Source organism: Bufo bufo, chromosome 1 (genome assembly GCF_905171765.1).
Source record: "Bufo bufo chromosome 1, aBufBuf1.1, whole genome shotgun sequence".
Taxonomy (NCBI): Eukaryota; Metazoa; Chordata; class Amphibia; order Anura; family Bufonidae; genus Bufo; species Bufo bufo.
In genome coordinates this window covers 23,969,429-23,992,648 of record NC_053389.1, presented here as the reverse complement: position 1 = coordinate 23,992,648, position 23,220 = coordinate 23,969,429, and the positions used below count along the sequence as shown (strand labels likewise).

The window sequence follows — 23,220 nt, the reverse complement described above, 5'->3', positions numbered from 1 at the left end:
TGTACATGGCTGGTGACAGTCATCTAAGAGTTAAAGGTCAAGTTCGAGGATGGTATCTGCTACCTGGTGGATGAATAGAGATATTATATGTAAAAAAAAAAAAAAAAGATTGAATCAAAATTGAATCAAAACAATGAATGAAACCAAACTGGTTACAATGGTGAACAAGACGAGTCTGCAAAATACTTTGTGACACATTTTCAAGTGTCCACAAACATCTTGTGATTTCAGAACAAGACAAAAACGTCTTTGATCATACCAGGCTGAAGCTGGGATATTTATTTTGCCAAATATCTGCCTCTTGAAAATGTCTTAAATAGAGAAAAGAATTGGCTAAAACAAAGACAGGATAACAATCTAATTTCTGTGTATATGACTAATTCGAGCAAGGCACAAGCAAAGTGGTCTATGAGGCTCATTATCAGCTACATTCTAGACACTAGAGGTGAGCGACTCGAGCTTCAGATCCAAAGCCGATTTCTTCCCCAACTTCATTTTAATGCTGCACAGAGTCCTCTTTCCATTAAAATGTATGGGTTTTGTGGGGCGGAGCCTGCACCGGAGCTGAATGGCCGCGTGAAGCTCTGCTGTGAACGATTCCCTCAAGAGCCTGCATCTTTAGCACAGCGATCCCGACATGGTCAAGATCGGGGGCCAAAGATCCGCTGACACACAGGAGCAAGCCAGAATACAGAACCAAGCTGGCGATATGGAGAAATTTATAAAAAAAAGCCGCACAGACATATGTGGCAAGGGATTCCAAAATGGCGCCCGAAGCACCTCACACGCCGAGGAGCAAACAACAAGCCGGAACTCCCGCTGAGAAGGTAATAGAGGAATCCCCAGGGGCCGACACATTACTATTATCAAGATCATTCTTGAAGGAGGCATTATCGGAAGCCCTGGGGCCTCTCAAGACAGATCTCACCTCCATCAAAGAGGATATGCGCCATATAGGGAGAAGGTTAGAGGTGCTGGAAGAAGCGCACACCGCTATCACAGCTCACCAGAACGCAATCTCCTCTAACATGACCCTATATCAAAAGCACCTGAACTCCCTTTACACAATGTTGGAGGACCAAGAAAACAGGGGCAGGCGCAACAACCTGCGCTTCAGAGGTATCCCTGAATCTGTGGGCCCTGAAGGGATACCTGAGACCGTGATGCAGATTTGCTTGAAACTCTTGGGCCCTGACTCCTCACACGAAGTCATCATTGAGCGTGCCCATAGGGCACTTCGCATCAAACCTCAGCCTTCAGAACCACCAAGGGATGTGATCTGCAAATGCCTGCATTTCCCAGCAAAGAGGCAATACTTAATAGCGCAAGGAATACCTTACAGCTGTCCTGGGAAGACAATCCTATATCCATCTATCAGGATCTAGCCCAATCCACATTAAAGAAGCGCAAAGCACTAAAGCCGCTCACTGATCTGCTGCGGAACAGAAAAGTCATATACAGATGGCTATTACCATTTGGACTTTCATTTTTCCACAACGGGCGCCTAATGTCAACCAAATCACTTGGCTGATGGAAGTCCTCCCCCTTCTAGAGCAACATGGAGAGGGTGTAATGGTGTTTGGTGGAGATATTAACATAGCACTTGAACCTTCTCTGGATTCTTCATCCAAGAAATCCTCGATTTTCACCAGGGCCCTCAAAAGTTTAAAAAGGAAACTGCATCAAAAGTTCCTTATGTGATGCCTGGAGACTATTAAATCCCTCCAGACATGATTACACCTTCTTCTCTCCTCCGCATGGCACATATTATAGGCTCGACTATATATTTATATCTAAAGAACATTTACAACTTTGCTCTAGAGCCCGAATAGGTAATATTTTGCTTTCTGACCATTCTCCTGTGTTCCTCACCATCTCAGCCTCGTCCTTGTCCCCACAAGCTTTTAGGTGGCGGTTAAATGAACAACTACTTGCACCAGGGAAACTTTTGGAACGCTCTCAGAAGTCACTAGAGGAATTTTTCTCCTTGAACTCTCTTCCAGAGACTTCACCACATATACTATGGGACTCTCATAAAGCATATGAGAGGACAATTCATTAGTCTAGGCTCCCAACTTAAAAAAGAAAGGAGGGCCAGGGTGGAGGAATTGCTTTCATTTGGAAAGTCTACATAAAAAAAAAAACCTTCTTGAGTCACACCTGAAGGAACTTACTGACCTAAGAGTCTCCCTAAAGAACCTCCTTAACATACAATTAGCTAAATATTACCTTCATTCACAATTTAAATATTTCGCCCACGGGGATAAGGCCTCTAAATTTATGATGCAACGCATCAAACAGAGAAAATCCCACAATTACATCCACAGCGTTAGAACCAAAGAGAGCAAAGAAGTCTTCTCTACCCCCGATATTGCAAAACAATTTCAGAAATACTACTCTTCATTATACAACTTAAGAGAGGAGCCGGAGGAGAACTTTATCCCCCTCCCTCTACTAAAGAGACAACAACATCTTTCCTCTCTCACTACCTACCCTGTCCTTCTCACATAAACAAGCCCTACAGACTCCATTCTCTTTAGAGGAATTGGAAAGGGCTATTAAACTGCTGCCTAAAGGGAAAAGTCCAGGGCCAGATGGCCTTCCAGCCCTATACTATAGTACATTTTATAAGACACTGACTCCATACCTTTTATCATTGTGCAATAGCTCCCTCTCTGGAGTACCACTTTCATGCGATATGACTAGAGCCCATATCACTCTGATCCCCAAGGAGGGAAAGGATGGTTCTCAGTGTGCAAATTACCGTCCTATTTCCCTTCTAAACTTAGATTTGAAGTTACTAGCCAAGATGTTGGCTACCAGATTATCCAAACTTCTCCCATTGCTAATTCACAGAGACCAAGTAGGTTTTATTCAGGGGAGGGAGGGCAAAGATAACACCACGGGGGTCCTGAATGCCATCTTTTATGCCAAAAAGACAAAACACCCTCTTGCGCTTATTAGTACCAATGCCGAGAAGGCATTTGATAGAGTAAATTGGGACTATATGAGAGAGATATTGAAGATCTTTGGTATTCCTGAGCCATTTATTAATGCCACTTTCTCCCTCTACACAAACGCCTCAGCTTCAATTATTATTAATGATTCTCTCTCCCCTTCCTTCACTATTCGAAACGGCACAAGACAGGGGTGCCCCCTCTCACCATTACTCTTCGTATTGGTGATGGAATCCCTACTCCAAGTAATTAGGAATACCAGAGAAATCAAAGGACTCCTTCTTGGTCATCAGAACCATAAAGTTGCCGCCTTCGCGGATGATCTACTGTAATGACCACCAACCCAATCAAAGCCTTACCACACATTTACAATTGCCTCAACCGCTTTAGCCTCCTAGTTGACTTTAAAGTCAATATGAATAAGTCACACATATTGAGCATCAACATACCAGAGCCCATTAAAACAAACCTAATGGCGAGCTCCCCATTTAATTGGAATACACCGCACATCACATACCTTGGAGTGAGGATAGGATCTGACCCTACCTCACTTTTTCAACTTAACTTCACCTCCCTCCTGCGTTCTATAGAAGATCAACTGTCCAACTTGGAAAGTTTTAAATTGTCCTGGTTTGGCAGGAAAAACGTAGTCACATCACTTATAATACCTAAATTGACATATCTTCAACAGGTTCTCCCAATCCCTATCCCAAGATCCTATTATATCACACTACGTCGAAAGATTAGCCTTTTCATTTGGGATGGGAAAAGAGCACGACTAGCTTATAACACCCTTAGTAGACCTAAGCAATTTGGTGGGACGGCTCTCCCGGATCCTGAGTTATATAGCAGAGCTAGTATTATATCAAGATTGATCTTCTGGCTTGGTGACTCTGAGGAGAAATCCTGGGTCTCTATGGAACAGACCAACTTTAATTTCCCCTTCTCAAGCCTACTAGTAGGTCCTGCCGTTCCTCGGAGCCTGGATAAGTTGTCTAACCCAATTATTAAAACCACCCTCTTAACATGGAATTGGCTACAGACATCCAACCTTTCTATTCCCCTCCCATCACCTCTAATACAAATCAGAGACATTCTAGCATTTGCCCCACCAACCTTACTAAAAAGCTTACCCTCTGCCATCCGAAACTCTTTGATGGGGGCAATAGCACTCTACAATGACGAGGGAAAACTTCTGAAGGGAGATGAAATCTCACATTTGTTCCCAGAGTGCAAATTTCCTCCACCCCTGGTTTCCTTCCTCAAATCATTTGTCCCCAAGAATATCCCCAGGAGTGCACTATTAAGACCTCTGACATGGTTGGAAGGCCACATTTCTAGTCGGATCAGAAGATCCAAGCTAATATCCCAAATTTATAAAAAGCCAATTTCTCCAGTACTATTACACAAACCGGCAATCATTGGTCTCTGGGAGAGAGATCTGGGGACCTCTTTCACCCATAAAGGCTTATCACAACTTCTTATCACACCCCATAAGTCATCAAGATGCATGCAAACACAGGAGAATGGTTATAAAATCCTAACCCGTTGGTACAAGACTCCAGAGCTAACGTGTCTCTATAACCCAAATAATTCGGACTCCTGCTGGAGATGTCTAACCGAAAGAGGAACCTTCTTCCAAATATGGTGGACTTGTCCCTCCATACAATCCTGGTGGACCGAGATTTTCAGCAAAGCTAATAGCATCTGCAATCTTAAACTTAAAATGACACCTCAACTCGCTTTGCTAGGCACCCCTCCTGAGGTTGAACCAGGGAACCCTCCACCTCTCTTTAGGTCCCTCTTGAGCGCAGCTCGCTTACTAATTCCCCGATTTTGGCTGTCCTCTGACCTTCCTTCAATGTCCCAATGGATAAGTAAAGTTCATCAATTATACAGATTTGAAGAAATAGCCGCATGGGAAGACCGTAAGATCCGTCAGTTCAGACTACAATGGCAAAAATGAGCTGAATATAGAAAATTCTGACCTAACACGGGTCTTGCCTTTCCCTTCTAAATATAGGATAAACAAGCTCAACATCTAAAATCCCCTGGCTTAGTATCCCCAGGCTTAATACTTCCTTAACCCCTTACTTGCATTGACTTGTAACATACCTCCTGTCTTTGTTTATTTAGGTTTCTCACAGCTATGTACCGTATGTATGTATACAATATGACATTGTGACATTTGCTTTCTTTATTATCCATACTTGTACAATTCAGCTGATGTTTTAAATAAAGAAATTATAAAAAAAATGTATGGGTTTCGCGCAGAGGCAAACTTCGTTAAGTCCAAAGTCACATGACACTTCTGTGAAGAACTTCGGTCTTTGATTCTACAACTTTAAAAACAATTTCAAACAACAATCCGAAGTCGGCTTCAGGACCGACTGGTACCTCAGAACCAAAGCTGTTTTAAAATGTTTTTAAAGTTGTACAATCGAAGGCCGAAGTTCTTCACCGAAGTCTCGTGCGACTTTGGATTTAACCAGTTTGTCTCTGTGCAGCGCATACATTTTAATGCTGTTTGGAGACAGGTCTCCGTACAGCAATAAAACAAAGTTGGGAAACAAATCGACTTTGGATCTTGGATCCGAAACGCGATTCGCTTACCCCTACTAGGTTCAAACTTGTGAAAGGGGTTATCCTGGAAAAAGATTATGACTTATCCTCAGGATGAAGGCTCCCGTAAGGTTTCCAAGGACAGCACCGTACATCATATAGTGGCAGTGCTTGGTATTGCAGTTCGGGCTCATTGACTTGAATGGGGCTGTGCTGCAATTAGGCCTCATGACCGATATAGAGTGATGTGAATGGCCAAATAAGAGGCTGCAGTGCCAAGACCTTTTCTAACAGATGATTGTCGAGGTTCTGGGTGTTACACTCCTACAGATCTGATACTGATAATGACCTAACCTGAGGATAAGTCATAAACATATTTTCCTGAATAACCCCATTAATATATCTGCCCTATTGTATGCTTTGTCTAGCTCTAATTTTTTGTGTTGTTTTTTTTTTTTTGTCCTACTACTGCCATTGTTCTTTTCTTCTCAATGGAGACAATTGTTATATGACTTCTGCACTTAGATATTTTCCAGCCAAGGTTTATTAAAAAAGTAACTGACAATGAAAGGAAATAAGGAACAATATGAAATACACTACGATATATACATCTTTTTCATTTATTTTGGCCACATTCCTCCAAGAATCCTAGAAGAGCAATTTCAGCAGGAGAAAACACACAATGGCTGGAGTTAAGACGACTTTATGGACACTCAGGCTGCCGCTGGTACTGTCAATGGTGCTGGCTCTCGTGCAGTTAAACTTAACCTCAGTAGATGATCCGGTCTCATTTTGGGACTGACTGCCAAGATCACAGAAAGACTTTGTTGTGCACCCTCGAAAGGCTGTTGAAGTTGACATTGATCCTGCAAAGATCCACAGAAGGACTTTCATTTAAAACAATATTAGATCTTAAATATGAAGACTTTCTAAACTAAATATATACAGTACAGACCAAAAGTTTGGACACACCTTCTCATTCAAAGAGTTTTCTTTATTTTCATGACTATGAAAATTGTAGATTCACACTGAAGGCATCAAAACTATAAATTAACACATGTCGAATTATATACATAACAAACAAGTGTGAAACAACTGAAAATGTCATATTCTAGGTTCTTCAAAGTAGCCACCTATTGCTTTGATTACTGCTTTGCACACTCTTGGCATTCTCTTGATGAGCTTCAAGAGGTAGTCCCCTGAAATGGTTTTCACTTCACAGGTGTGCCATGTCAGGTTTAATAAGTGGGATTTCTTGCCTTATAAATGGGGTTGGGACCATCAGTTGCGTTGAGGAGAAGTCAGGTGGATACACAGCTGATAGTCCTACTGAATAGACTGTTAGAATTTGTATTATGGCAAGAAAAAAGCAGCTAAGTAAAGAAAAACGAGTGGCATCATTACTTTAAGAAATGAAGGTCAGTCAGTCAGCCGAAAAATTGGGAAAACTTTGAAAGTAAGGGCTATTTGACCATGAAGGAGAGTGATGGGGTGCTGCGCCAGATGACCTGGCCTCCACAGTCACCGGATCTGAACCCAATCGAGATGGTTTCGGGTGAGCTGGACCGCAGAGTGAAGGCAAAAGGACCAACAAGTGCTAAGCATCTCTGGGAACTCCTTCAAGACTGTTGGAAGACCATTTCAGGGGACTACCTCTTGAAGCTCATCAAGAGAATACCAAGAGTGTGCAAAGCAGTAATCAAAGCAAAAGGTGGCTACTTTGAAGAACCTAGAATATGACATATTTTCAGTTGTTTCACACTTGTTTGTTATGTATATAATTCCACATGTGTTAATTCATAGTTTTGATGCCTTCATAGTCATGAAAATAAAGAAAACTCTTTGAATGAGAAGGTGTGTCCAAACTTTTGGTCTGTACTGTATATATATATAGTGACACAGTGAGAGGTTTGGTCTGGGAAAACCGGTATTTTTCTCCCAGCATGTGCTGCTGGGCTAATTTACAGCCAGGTGAGGTCAAATACCGGACCGGATTTTAAATGCATGTGGTGTGAGATGACCAATTTGACAACAAAAAAGACATGATTTCTCAATATTTTGTCACAAGATCTCTAATTTTATGTGTGTGGCTACCCAATGGTTGTGGTATGCATTGCAGCCTGGTAAGGGTTTTGTTATCATGTCACATTATTGTATTGAATTTGTGTAATGAGAAATTTAGGCCCTTAATCAAATTAAAGCAAAGGTAAGATTGGACATATCTGCATGTTGGTCCTTCCTTATTTCTTAACACAAAGACAGCCCATAATTGTGTAAGAATTGTGCTCACTAGTTCAGGAGAGGATATCTCAATCTTTGTCAATGGTTTTCTTTAAAGTAAAATAAAATAAATAATAAAAAAAAAAAAATTATACCTGATTCTTGTGTTGTCTGCAGAAGAAGACACATAGTCTCATCCCCTCTGCACTGTATGGTTTCATCAGTGTAACACCAGGTAGAGTTATCAGATAAGCAGGATGGGCAGCCCAGTCCATTGAGGGTAGAGTTTTCAGTTGGCGCTAGAATCAGATTGGAGAAAGAGAAATAAAATGTTGTTAATACATGAACATATGTAGTTCTCTCATAAGCCACTATTCTCTTTGATAAAGGGGTGGTGCTTCTGTTAGAGCCTATTGAAAGCACAATCATTTAGTTTTGTCTAAAGAACTTGTTGGGCAGTGGTCATCTTTTCTGTGGATTGAAATCAGTGAACTTCCAAGCAATACATAGACACTAGTGGACTTCCAAAGTGAGATCTACCCATCACAAAAAAAGTATCTGCTCTACCTATGCAATACTAGATGGACCACCTTGTCAAGATCGGGGTTATGGGACCACTGTGCCAACCAACCAGTGTGGTTGGCTGCTGACCTTTGGGAATCAGAGACACCAGTGTGACGTACCAAGAGATCAGGCTATAGTCGTACTCAACAATCAGGTACAGATCAGAGCAATTCGAGTTTTTGCAAATCCGTACTTCAGTTCAGAGGTCAGGGCAGACATCTCAGGATCATCACGGTGAACAGACATGGGTCAGGTCAGGCGCCAGAGAGGCAGAGTCCAGGAATCAGGCTCACGTCGGTACACAGGAAGACAAATGGATTATAGCTCTTTAGTATGGACTTGCAACCTAGCAGAATCAAACAGAAACTGGCAGGATCTATGAGACATATTGCTTAGGCGCAGGGTGGAGCAAACCGCCTAGTATATGTAGGAGGACTGATAAGCACATAAAAAATCAAGATATAGATGTGGGAGGCACTCAGTATCCGGGTTGAATATGTGTGGTTTGTGGAAATATTGAGGGGTTGGTGGTAAAGGTGTGGGTTGTGTTCTTGAAGTGGTATATAACGATATATAATGATCACACCATAATTGTTGCTATTAAAAATGTTAATTTATTAATAAAAATGAAAAAAAAAAAAAGAAAAAATCTAAGAATATAGAAAGAAAATTATCTTCGGTCCACTTAATGTGTTAGGACAAACAAAGTTTGCATATTCAATGTTCCTTAAAGTCCTCGATTTGACATTTGTGTCCAGTAGGGGGAGCTAAAGATGGTTACAGCTGAGGGTGATTGCAGCCGGGAACGATGAATATGCCGGATTTGCTGGGAGAAAAATGTAAGTGCACATGTAGCAGGATCGACATATGAATAGCCTCTAATTTCGTAGCTTTGTATTGATATGGGTTAGGTATGTCGATAGAATAAAATACGTTGCAAATATAAATGTGCGGCTAAAAAAAGGTGAGGAACATAGACAGGTGATCGATGTACCCTATTAGTGTTACGTTACCCGTTCTGCTGCTTTGTTATTCTCTGGCCTTGCTCTACCTGCCCGTGATTAAAAATCAGCTGGACACAGATCAAAGGGAAAGGTTAACCCTTGCAGTGCTGTAGAAAAGTATAAGAATACAGAAATCAAGGGAAGTTTAAAGAGCCTCTGTCAGCAAAAATGATATATTTCTTAGATATCTCCATTTGTAGTCATATGCAAATGGAGCACCAGGGGGTGGGGCTGAATCCTTGGAGCGCTGCTTTGTAACACCCCTGCACAATCCCCTCTCCCTTTCATTGCAAGGGCTAGAGATCAGCACACTGAGGACATAAGCAGCAAATTGTGTTTTTCATATGTGACACACAGCTCTGGCTTAGAATTTGCCTTTACATAGAGAAATAGATCCTCATATAGATATGGGGAGTATTATCTATAGATATCAGGAAAAAGTAAAGTTGAGTAAAAAAAAAAGTTGTGTTATGAACTACAGCATTACTTTCATCAGGCCATTTTACCATACACATAATATTTTCTATCCACTTTTATTATGAGTTAAATGAGGGGGGGGGGAAATAACTGGGGATTAAAACCTGAAACTGCTACAGTATATGTAAAGAAGAAGACATTACCTCCAGGCTATAGCCTTACCATATTGATAGCACCATTTTTGTTATACTTAGAAAGCTAATACATAGTATTTGCAATGGAAACCAATGTTATATACCGGCTTTCTAAGTATAAAAAAAACATACCTTTCAATATGGTAAGGCTATAACCTGGAGCTAAGGTCTTCTGCCTTGCATATAGCAGTCTCAGGTTTGAATCCCATAAAAGACTGGGAGATTTCTCTCTTTAGTTAATTTTAATTCTCTTTCATTTAACCCATAATAATCTTACTGTATGTGTATGGTAAAATGGCCTGATGGAAGAAATGCTGCAGTTCATATCACATATAGATTAAGACTCCTGTACTCCACTTTGCTGTTTTGAATAAATGCTTTTATTTCAAAGAGCGGTTCCAGTCAAAAAACGTTTTTCGGCATATAGCCTTCTTCAGTACAACTTGTTGAGCCGCATAGGTGGAGAAAAAAGCGTAGAGTAAGAGTTAAAGTTGAGGTACCCACAGTGGGTTGCAAGTTGTTGCAGTGATGTGGGGCTCTATGGCCCTGTACGGCTTGCGCTGGAGTAAGGCAGTAGCCTAAACAGAAAGGCGCCATCAACTTTAACTCTTACTCTACGCTTTTTTCTCCACCTATGCGGCTCAATCAGTTGTACTGAAGAAAGTTATATGCCGAAAAACGTTTTTTGACTGGAACTGCTCTTTGAAATAAAAGCATTTATTCAAAACAGCAAAGTGTCTTAATCTATACTATTATCTGGTTTGGGAACCATCTCCTGCTGCCCACAAAATCAGATTGGAGTACTATCCAACCTTACATTATTGCAGTTCATATCACGTTATGACGCCATTCAATGATGAGTTTTCCTTCTTTCCTGATACCTATACATCTGAGGAGTAACCAGGGGCAAATCTCCTCAGGTGGTGCCACCTAGTGAGTAGAGAAGGGTGGCAACAGCACTGACATACTGTAGAAGTAGCCAGTCCAAGAGGTCCCACCTCTTGATAAAGGCAATTGCACTGGCTTGCAGGGTGTTTCTGCCAGATAGGGGAGGATGCAGGAGTATTAGAGTGAGAACCTTCCAATGTTGTTCATCTGCCTGCCCTTTAGTGGAAGCGAGTGGATGGGTCGCTGAACAACAGTGATAGATCCTCCTTTAACAATCACTGATCCAGTAAAGCGTTAATCTGCATGTGGAGGGGGAGTGGTGTCCTTTGCAGAAGGATTCTCAATGGGATTTAGGTCTGGACTTTGACTAGGCCATCCTAACACATACAGGTGAAACTCGACAAATTAGAATATCATCCAAAAGTCCATTTATTTCAGTAATGCAACTTAAAATTAGAATATTGTGAAAAGGTTCCATATTCTAGGCTCAAAGTGTCACACTCTAGTCAGCTAATTAATCCATACCCCCTGAGAAAAGGGAACCTGAGATTGTGACTTTGGGGTTTTCATAAGCTGTAAGCCATAACCATCCAAATTATAACAAATAAAGGCTTAAAATATCTCGCTTTGCATGTAATGAGTTTATCTCATATGTTAGTTTCACCTTTTGAGTTGCATTACTGAAATAAATGAACATTGCACGATATTCTAATTTCTCGAGTTTCTCCTGTACAGTTCCAGCCCACTCCATCGTAGCTCTGGCTGTATGCTTAGGGTCGTTGTCCTGCTGGAAGCTGAACCTCTGCCCAAGTCTCAAGTCTTTTGCAGACGTGAATGCATAGCACCCGCTCTGAATCCTGACCCATTCATTTCAATAGGTCTGTGTACATTTTTTCAAGCAGCAGTTCCTCGTTGCGTGAGACTCGCAGCATGTTCTGTATTCTGCGTTTTTCACGCAGCCCTGGCCCCATAGAAGTGAATGGGGCTTCAGTAAAAAACACATTGCATCCGGATCCATTCCGGATGCAGTCCTTATGCAATGCGTTTTTCACTGATGGTTTCTAGGAGATGTTGTTTGTAAACCTTCCGTTTTTTTTCACAGGCTTGAAACGGATTGCACCTGCGCGGAAAAAACTGAAACACTGAACGCAATCGCAGACAAAACTGACTGAACTTACTTGTGAAATGGTGCGAGTTTCACTGAACGCATCACGACATAATCTGTATCGTTTGTTTGAAAAAGGCCTTAAGCTTTAGACTATACATTATGTAGTGTCCCACTACGTAAGGGTGGGCACTACACAAGGGTCAATTGGGTCACGTTGTTCTCCACCTCCTGTGGAACATGGTCATTGCATTTTATATAGCATTTTAATGTATATTGTCATGTTATTTATGTTATCTCCTGTGTACCAGGCCTGTTAGGGGTGTACTTCCTCCTCCTAGACAGTAGAGGGAGCTAGGGAACCCCCTAGTATAAATAGCCAGGTCCAGACCAGAGAGAGGGTTGAGTGTTCAGAAGCAAAGAGTCACCTTAGCCAGTGAGTAGCTGGGAATCAGCTTCTGACATGCAGCTAGATAGCCCAGGCTTCTAGCTTTCCACCAGGGGAAGAAGTTACCTCCTGAGAAACCAAGTTCCTATAAGAGTGCAGCGCAGAGCCAAGTTTATTCCAGCCAAACAGAGAGCTGAAGGGCAGAAGGATCTATTTAAAGCAAGGAGACATATACCTGAGGAAGTTTTCCCTAACCAAGGATAAAGCCAGCAATAGGGCATACGGGCCTTGGATAAAGACAGACAGGATTCTGAGGAAAAGTGCAGCCTGATCTGTAAGTGTTTAACCCTCTGAGTATCTTGCAAGAACATTGTGCCTGCCATTTGATGTAAACCCTGCCTGTCACCACCTTTTTACCTATGGAACTTTGCCTAAAGACTGTAAATAACTGTTAAACTGTTCAGTAAAAGAAGTTTTGGTTCACTGCAACTTGTGTTCCTCAATTATAACTACAAGAAATCGGTGTGCCACCGTTACCGGCACTGGCGTCAGGAACTTTAAGGGATCTTGCCACAGGCACACTAAACCTACAACACCCAGGGCACCTCACCTACCACCTGGCCTGGTCCCTATACACAGAGAGTGCCCCAGAGGATCCATGTGCCAGCCTCTCCATCACTGCTGTACGCTAGCCCAGGGTATATAAAAACTGAGTTCCAAGAGCAACCCTCGGTTTGTTAACTACCCCTGTGACCTCACATTCGCTCACCCTGCAGGGCTGCGTACTGCAATTAGAGTATTCCCTAACACAGGGCTTGACAAATTTCCTTGGAATCTAGGAGCCAGCTAAAAAAGTTAGGAGCCAGGCGGAGCCGCGTCATAAAATCTATATTGCGATATAATTTTAAGCATGTGCGATATGCAATATATATTGCGATATATTGTCTTCTGAATTTGGGGAGGGGGGGGGTGTTTAAACTTTTTTTTATTTTTTACTTTATTTAATAACTATTAGCCTCCTTAAGGGCTAGAACCATGGCAGCCAGCCTATCATGTGCCCCCCCAGCCTCTGATCAGCCCCTCCAGCCTCTGATCAGCCCCCCCCCAGCCTCTGATCAGCCCCCCCAGCCTCTGATCAGCCCCCCCAGCCTCTGATCAGCCCCCCCCCCAGCCTCTGATCAGCCCCCCCCCAGCCTCTGATCAGCCCCCCCCAGCCTCTGATCAGCCCCCCCCAGCCTCTGATCAGCCCCTCCAGCCTCTGATCAGCCCCTCCCTCTTATCAGCCCCCTCTGGTAACAAACCCACCCTCCCCAGTATTAATCATTGGTGACAGTGGCCACAGGGTCCCCCCCCCCCATCATTGGTGGCAGTGGGCAGTTCCGATCGGAGTCCCAGCAGTGTATTGCTGGGGCTCCGATCGGTTACCATGGCAGCCAGGACGCTACTGAAGTCCTGGCTGCGATGGCATGTTAGTGAGCAGCATTATACTCACGTGCGCAGTGATCGCCGGGAGCTCCTTCTTCTCATAGGTCTGTGCGGCGCATTGCTAATGCTATAAGCATTAGCAATGAGCCGCACAGACAGAAGGAGCGCCCGGCGGCCACGGCGCACGTGAGTATAATGCTGCTCACTAACATACCATCGCAGCCAGGACTTCAGTAGCGTGACTCCTGGCTGCCATGGTAACCGATTGGAGCCCCAGCATTACACTGCTCGGACTCCGATCGGAACTGCCCACTGCCACCAATGCAGACAAACATTCCCGGCACCCGATCTCTGACAGGACGCTGTGATCACAGCGTGCAGTCATAGGGGCCGGGATATGGCCGGCACATTGGTAGTCAAGCATTCATTGGTGGCGCAGTGGCCACAGTCCCTGACTCCCTCCCCTCCTCCTCCTTCTCTGTTCTCATTGGTGGTCAGCGGCAGCCGCGCACAGTGGGGAGAAAGGGACTCCTCTCCTTCTCCACTGTGCCGGCTCAGGAAACCATGGTGCGCGCCGAGAGCGCATCTTTGAAAACGGGCTGACAAATACCCAAGCGCCAGGACCAAATTCCTGGTCGCCATGGCGACATGGCGCCTGGGATTTGTCGAGCCCTGCCCTAACATACACCCCCAACGTATGTGACCGTAAAGCCGTACAGCAGCATATATCAGCCATTGGTTAGGAAATAAATAAAAAGGGAACAAACGCTGTTTACATTGCCTGCAGTGGCCGGCTGTGAAAATAAATGATGTATGTCACTCCGACGGAGGCCAATAGGAATAATGGAGGCTAATGACTACATTTAGTGTATATGCCGGGAGCTTTGTCTCCAAATGTATTCACTAAATGTAATGTGAACGCAGCCGTACACGAGTCTGTAGGTCACATATTCATAAACTAAAAGAAATATAGTAAACTGGCACCGCTATCAGTGTTACAATAATGCCACCTAAGTGTCAGTCATACCTCCCAACCGTCCCGGATCTGGCTTGTGTGGGAGGAGCCTGCAGCTTGGAAATCTGCCTAAGCTCCTCCCACACAGTGCTGCAGATGTGTGTCTGCAAGGGAGAGCTGGATGTGACCATCAGGAACGGGACAAGGTGAGTAGGTACTGTGTGTTTTTTTTATTTTTTTTATGGATATTGGATCTGGGAGGCACTCAAAATATCTAGGGTCGTATATATTAACCACAATGTGAGTGATGCTGTAAATGATTTATTATATTAACAATCCAGATTACTTTGTGAAAGAAGGATAAAAAATGAGAAGATAATATATTATGATTATCTAGGATAGATTAAAAAAAAGAAAATTAGGAAAAAAATAATAATTGGAAAAGTAAAAAATATAAAATTAAAAAACATTGTTCATATAAAATTTATATGTATAAAAAAGTTAATACATATATAGAAAATTAAAAAATATAATATGAACTTGTAAACACAGTGTTCAATGTAAATCCCATAAATGTCCAGTAGGGGGAGCAGCTATATAAAAGTTCTATATAGTCCAAGTTCATTCACCCTATTTCATGAATGGGTACTGTGACTGTGTTCTCTCTATTATACGGAGGCGCACACTGTCACCGAGGAATAAAAAGGAAGATGGTCAAAGCTGTTCTGTCTCTGGAGCGAGACACCGCTAATACAGCAGACATCCTTAATTGTGTTCACCGCACACAAGATAGAGCTACAGTTTTAAACATCATTATTATTATACTTCAGGCTTTTCTGAGCATCAAACGCATTACCATTATCTACCGGAAAATATCAGATGTACTGTGACGTGTTCTCTCTAATATACGGAGGCGCGTACTGTCACTGATAAATGAATAAATAAAGAGGAAGAACGACAAAACCTAAGGGAAGCTCTCTGACGTATATAGGTTCGTGCGATACCGTTATTGTTCACCCCTGGGATTCCCATTCATGAAATAGGGTGAATGAACTTGGACTATATAGAACTTTTATATAGCTGCTCCCCCTACTGGACATTTATGGGATTTACAGTGAACACTGTGTTTTCAAGTTCATATTATATTTTTTTAATTTTCTCTATATGTATTAACTTTTTTTTACATATACATTTTATATGAACAATGTTTTTTAATTTTATAATTTTTACTTTTCCAATTTTTTTCCCCTAATTTTCCTAGATAATCAATCATTAAAATATCTTCTCATTTTTTATCCTTCTTTCACAAAGTAGTCTGGATTGTTAATATAATAAATCATTTACAGCATCACTCACATTGTGGTTAATATATACGACCCTAGATATTTTGAGTGCCTCCCAGATCCAATATCCATTATAATCTATTTTCTCTTGCAACATTAGGGTGAGTCGCCTGGGTAGAGTACCTAGCCATAGGTCTTCCAGTTTGGTCCACTGATCTGTTCTATTTAATAGTTGTTTTTTTCAACACAGAGGGGGCACAGAGGGCTTTACTACGGTGAAGGTGGCACAATGGGCATTTCTAGCATGGAGGGGGCACAGAGGGCAGTACTACTACAAAGGGGCACAGAGGGCAGTACTACTACAAAGGGGCACAGAGGACAATACTACTATGAAGAGGGAACAATGGGAATTACTACTGTGGAGGGAGCACAATGACCTGGAGGGGGCACAATTGGATTTACTATTATAAAGGGGCACAATGGGCATTGATATTATGAAGGGGCACAATGGGCATTGATATTATGAAGGGGCACAATAGGCATTACTACTTTGAAGGGGGCATAATGGGCATTACTACTGTGAAGTGGGCACAATAGGCATTTCTACTACAAAGGGGGCACAGAGGGAATTACTACTACAAAGGGCAGGGCTCCAGATGGCGACCAGAAAGGTCGCCAATGCGACTTAGAATTTACAAATGGCGACAAGACTTTTTAGTCTTGTCGCCATTTGCGACTAGACCCGCCGCCGCAGCTCTGCTCAATACAGCGGCGGCACAGGAGATGATGTTCTCAGCAGCGCAGGAGGAGTCTCTCCCTCCCCCCTGTGCTGCTGCTGCTGCCACCGCCTCCGCCAATAAGAAGAGAGGCAGGAGGAGGAGGGGAGGGGCTGTGGCCACTGCGCCACCAATGAAGAAAACTGAGCTGTATTACAAATACAGGAGGCGGGTGCTGGAATCAAATAGCCGGCACCCGACCTCTGTGACAGGGAGCTGCGATCAGCTGCAGTTGAGTTAACCCTTCAGGTGCGGTACCTGAGGGGTTAATTGTAGCTGATCGCAGCCCCTGTCACAAAGGTCGGGTGCCGGCTATTTGATTCCGGCACCCGCCTCCTGAATTTGTATAAGAAACGTTGGTGGCACAGTGCGCCCCCCCCCCCCCCCCAAACACCCCAGTATAAGAAACATTGGTGGCACAGTGCGCCCCCCCCCCCCCCCCCCCAGTATAATAAACATTGGTGGCTCGGTGGGAAGTGCCAATGAGGGTTAAAAATAATAAAAGAAAATTAACTCGCCTCCTCCAGTTGATCGCATAGCTGCCGGTCTCCTGTACTTACTTCTTTCTTCAGGACCTGTGGTGATGTCACTGAGCTCATCACCATGGTAATGGATCATGTGATGAGCACAGTGACGTCACCACAGGTCCTGAAGAAAGAAGTAAGTACAGGAGACCGGCAGCTATGCGATCAACTGGAGGAGGCGAGTTAATTTTCTTTTATTATTTTTAACCCTCATTGGCACTTCCCACCGAGCCACCAATGTTTATTATACTTGGGGGGGGGGGGGGGGGGGCGCACTGTGCCACCAACGTTTCTTATACAAATACAGGAGGCGGGTTAGGGTTGAGTAAATTATTTTTTTATTTTTTAACCCTCATTGGCACTGCCCACTGCGCCACCAATGTTTATTATATTGGGGGGGGGGCACACTGCGCCACCAATGTTTATTATTTTGAGGAGGGGGCGCACTGCGCCACCAATGTTTATTATATTGGGGTGATGGGGGGGCGCACTGCGCCACCAATGTTTATTATACTGGGGTGATGGGGGGCGCACTGCGCCACCAATGTTTATTATACTAGGGTGATGGGGGGCGCACTGCGCCACCAATGTTTATTATACTGGGGTGATGGGGGGGCGCACTGCGCCACCAATGTTTATTATACTGGGGTGATGGGGGGCGCACTGCGCCACCAATGTTTATTATACTGGGGTGATGGGGGGCGCACTGCGCCACCAATGTTTATTATACTGGGGTGTTGGGGGGGCGCACTGCGCCACCAATGTTTATTATACTGGGGTGATGGGGGGCGCACTGTGCCACCAATGTTTATTATACTGGGGTGATGGGGGGGCGCACTGCGCCACCAATGTTTATTATACTGGGGTGATGGGGGGCGCACTGCGCCACCAATGTTTATTATACTGGGGTGATGGGGGGCGCACTGCACCACCAATGTTTATTATACTGGAGTGTTGGGGGGGCGCACTGCGCCACCAATGTTTATTATACTGGGGTGATGGGGGGCGCACTGCGCCACCAATGTTTATTATACTGGGGTGATGGGGGGCGCACTGCGCCACCAATGTTTATTATACTGGAGTGTTGGGGGGGCGCACTGCACCACCAATGTTTATTATACTGGAGTGTTGGGGGGGCGCACTGCACCACCAATGTTTATTATACTGGAGTGTTGGGGGGGCGCACTGCGCCACCAATGTTTATTATATTGACCTTCTACTATGCAGTCTGTATTCAGAATGCTATTATTTTCCCTTATAACCATGTTATAAAGGGAAAATAATACAGTGAATAGACTTTCATCCTAGGAACCATGCGTGAAAATCGCGCCGCATCCGCACTTGCTTGCGATTTTCACACAGCCCCATTAACTTCTATGGGGCCTGCGCTGCGTGAAAAACGCACAACAGAGCATGCTGCAATTTTCACGCAATGCACAAGTGATGTGTGAAAATCACCGCTCATGTGCACAGCCCCATAGAAGTGAATGGGTCCGGATTTAGTGCGGGTGCATTCTGGTATTCTGAATGCCGGATCTGGCACTAATACATTCCTATGGGGAAAAATGCTGGATCCGGCATTCAGGCAAATCTTCATTTTTTTTCCGCCGGAGATAAAACCGTAGCATGCTGCGGTTTTATCTTTTGCCTGATCAGTCAAAATGACTGAACTGAAGACATCCTGATGCATCCTGAACGGATTACTCTCCATTCAGAATGCATGGGGATATGCCTGATCAGTTCTTTTCTGGTATAGAGCCTCTAGGACGGAACTCTATGCCGGAAAAGAATAACGCTAGTGTGAAAGTACCCTAAAATATTAAGTTTAAATCCCCCCTTTCCCAATTTTACATATAAAATATATAAACAATAAATAAATAAACATATTACATAGCGCTGTCCAAACTATTAAATTATTCAAAAATATCTCCTATGCGGTGAGCATTCGCATTTTTAGTCAACTTGTCACCCCAAAAAATAGGATAGGACGGTTCTATTATGGGCCGAATGTTTCATAAAATGCGAAATGCACGCAGCTTTTTTTTTGTTTGTTTTTTTTGCGCGGTATTGAGTATCGCAATACTTTTTTATGGTGACGAAAGCGAATCAAAATTTTGGTTTCAAAACAACCCTACGCCGATCTGATCGGCATAGCGTTGTCACGATACCAAAATTTTGATTCAGTTTCGATTTGGCGACTAAAAATTTGATTTGGCTCCTAAATTTTTCAGTTCAGGAGCCAATGGCTACTAGGTATTTTTTTTAGGCTGGAGCACTGAAGGGGGCGCAGAGGCCATTACTACAATGAAGAAGCACAATAGGCATTACTACTATGAAGGGGGCACAATGGGCATTACTACTATAAAGGGGGCACAATGGGCATTACTACTGTCAAGTGGACACAGAGGGCATTATTCCTGTGAAGGGTGCACAATGGACATTACTACGATAAAGGGGGCACAATGGGCATTACTACTACAAAGGGGGGCACAGAGGACAATACTACTACAAAAGGGCATATCTACTGTGAGGGGGCACAATGAGGGTTTACCTACCATGAAAGTTGTAGAGTAAGGGGGCACGTTGTGGGCAAACTACCTTGAGGGGTCACATATCTGGACAAAACTACTATGAAGGTTGTACAATGAGGTCAATACTACTGTGAGGGCGTACAATTTTTTAAAAGTATTGGGAGGGAGTGCCAGAGAAAGGACCCACCCGGGTGCCAAACACCCTAGGCACGCCACTGGATAGAAGCCTAGTGGTTAAGGTTGAAACATATAGAGAGATTTGTCTCCTCTCTTACTTTCCTCTTTTCTCCACATCTGTCCTTATTTAATGAGACAAGTGATGTTCTGCCTAGCAGGTTTAGAAACTCATTACAGTCTATTCCTGCCTCAGTCAGGGTGTTCAGAAGTGTTTAGTGTGGGTATAGCACCATCTAGCGGTGTTAAATTGTATTACACTTTGTTTGCCTGTTACAAAGACTACTGCATTGTGGGTGGTGCACTGCATTGTGGGAGAGCAAGGCATCCTGGGAAAGAGAAGTCTCCAGTCTCCAGGACACATCATCAGAGCTGCCCTGTGCATGTCTCCTTCTCAAACTCCACCATCCTTGTAAAAGCATATCTGGTGAGAGATCTAACTTTGTTTCAGGGACATTATGTTATGCAGAGCTGTTCAGTTAGTTATAATGGTTATTCAGGGAGTTATATCTGTTAGCTAGCCATGCAATCTTATGTATAGGCAGCCATTTTACCATGTGCTTTTACTGTCATTGTAAATATTATAGTACATGCTATCCTATGCTTTATACTTATACATGTTATTTGCATTATTGTAGTTCTTGCACCACACATGTACGATCTCTCACTCACGCACACCACGCAGAGAGTACAACCTGTTGACCAATAAAAAAGTTAGACAACAAAGAACAGTCCTCTTATTTGGAAGACAGGAATGGTTTATGCTGATTGTCAGACTGCACACTGTGTGAACGTGTATGAAGATAGAACAGTAAAACAGATGCTAGTCGCCAGCGATATAGCATTTGACTATACGGAGCCGCCATCAGCCAGGCGGTCCTGCGTACAAGATTGCAGCAGCTGCCATACAGTCACAAGAAGTGAGAGTGCAGCCCCCCTAGCACGATCCAGACCACGCTGCACAGAGACATTAAGCAGGCAGCAGAGGTACACAATGTCCACTAGCCAGGCTTCATCATTCAGGACACGGTCAAAAGCAAGTCCTCAATAACACCACGCAACAATGATTTTGCTACTGAGAGAAAAACATGTGATTTATACTAAAATGAGCGCGCCGATTCCAAATATGAACTCGGAATTTGCCTGACACGTCTACATTTTAACTCCTTAAGGACCCGGGGATTTTCTATTTTTGCATTTTCGTTTTTCACTCCCCGCCTTCCCAAAGTCCTAACTTTTTTTTTTTTTTATCACATAGCCATATGAGAGCTTATTTTTTGCAGGACAACTTGGACTTTCTAATTGCACCTTTTACGGGTTGCATACCATGTAGTAGGAAGCGGGAAAAAAATTCCAAATGGTGTAGAATTGGGAAAAACCGCAATTCTGATAACGGTTTTTCCTTTTTTTTTTTTACACTGTACACTATGCGGTAAAATTGACCTGTTATCTTCATTCTCCAGGTCAGTACGGTTACAACGATACCACACTTGTATATTTTTTCTTGCGTTTTAATACTGAAAACAAAAATGATGAAAACCTTTGAGGAAATATTTTTTTATAACTATATTCTGACCCTTATAACTTTTTTTGTAGTTATGTGTACGTGGCTGTTTGAGGGCTCATTTTTTGCGGGCCGATCTGTTCTTTTCAGTGATACTAATTTGAAGTGTGTGCGACTTTTTGATCACTTGTTATAAAAAAATGATTGGGTAGATGAAGTGACAAAAAATTGTAAATTGGCTGTTTTAATTCTTTTTGCTGTTATGCCATTTGCCGTATGTCATTAATATTGTTATATTTTAATAGTATGGGTATTTTTGCACGCGTCAATGCCCATGATTTTTTTTAGATATTGTTTAAGTTTTTTTTTTTTTAAAGGAAAAAGGGGTGATTTGAACTTTTAGTTTTATTTTTTTAGATTTGCAAAAACTTTTTTGCACTTTTTTTTGTGTTCATTGATGTATTGTGTTCATTGATGTCTATATAGACACCATTAAACATTTCATTTGCACTATACCAAGACAATGCTGCCACCTAGTGGCCTGTATTGGTATAGTCATCTAATAGGCACCGAAGCCTGCTTGAGGCTTCAGCCTATTAAATCAATATAACAGGTTCCCCAATCTCAGACGGGGAACGCTGCTACCGGAGCGGAGGTGCGCGACTTCCACTTCTGGACTGTGCAGATTCCATGGTAACATTTCACCACGGCATCTGAAAGGAAAAATGTATGCAATCAGCCGAGTCTAAAATAGCAGAAACCCGGCGGCTATGGCGCCCGCTGCACGTGCGTGCGGGCGCCAAGTTTGGAGACCGTACATGTATGGCGGAGGTCCTTAAAGGGTTAAGGTATACATGCAAAGCCTATTCAGTTATAATATTAATGCATTATATTGGAGATATTCAAATGGACATGTCCAGACCTGTTCGGACGCACTCAGGCTGATGTCAACAGTAAGTATATAAGACAAGCCAGATTTTGATAAAATGATCTGTTATAGTGCTATCAGTTTTAAAACTTAAGATGGATAAACTTAAATGAGTTAACAATCCAGACAATTTCTGCTACATATGTGGCAAATACACTACTTATGATCAGCGCAAGAATTTGACAAAGCGAGTGCGTCTTGCAGATTGGGATGCATTTGTGCTAGTAGTGCAGAACTTCCTTGGGAACAGACTAGCTGCAAACTATGCTGAATTAATAGACAACATGCTTACAGCATATGAACAACTTGGCTGCCGAATGTCATTGAAAGTGCATTTCTTACATTCCCATCTTGACTTTTTCCCACCCAATTTGGGACACGTAAGTGTTGAACATGAAGAGCGGTTCCATAAAGATATTTCTACAATGGAGAACAGGTATCAAGGCCGTTGGAATCCCAACATGATGGGGGACTACTGCTAGTTTTTGCAACGGGGAAAATATGACCGTTCACAAAAGCAGATGCCTGAAGCATTTGCCAGCTCACCGACTGTTGTGCGACGTGAGCACACGCTAGAACTCCACGTTCCACATGTTGGCCAGGCTTTGTGAGCAGCAGAGGGCAGTAGTGAAAAACCAGCTGCAACATGGTCGTCGCCTTTCCAGTCAGCTTCCGCTCTTCACAAACGAGGAGTGGGCATGGATTTCGGACCTCTGTGAGGATTTAGGAAACTTTGAGGAATCAACACAGATGGTGAGCGGCGATAACGCTATTATCAGCGTAACCAACCCACTTCTGTGTCTACTCAAACGCTCGCTGCT

General features: G+C 43.2%; 1 protein-coding gene across 1 annotated transcript in view; it reads right to left on the bottom strand.

The window, feature by feature from the left end:
- Positions 1–5,968: 5,968 nt before the first annotated feature.
- LOC120992389 overlaps positions 5,969–23,220 on the bottom strand; it is a 75,038-nt gene continuing 57,786 nt past the window's right edge. The window contains exons 5-6 of the mRNA XM_040421350.1: positions 7,895–8,038; positions 5,969–6,385 (exon numbers count right to left, since the gene is read on the bottom strand). Coding sequence (XP_040277284.1) covers positions 6,168–6,385; positions 7,895–8,038 — 362 coding nt within the window. The 3' untranslated portion in view covers positions 5,969–6,167. The remainder of the gene's footprint in view (positions 6,386–7,894; positions 8,039–23,220) is intronic.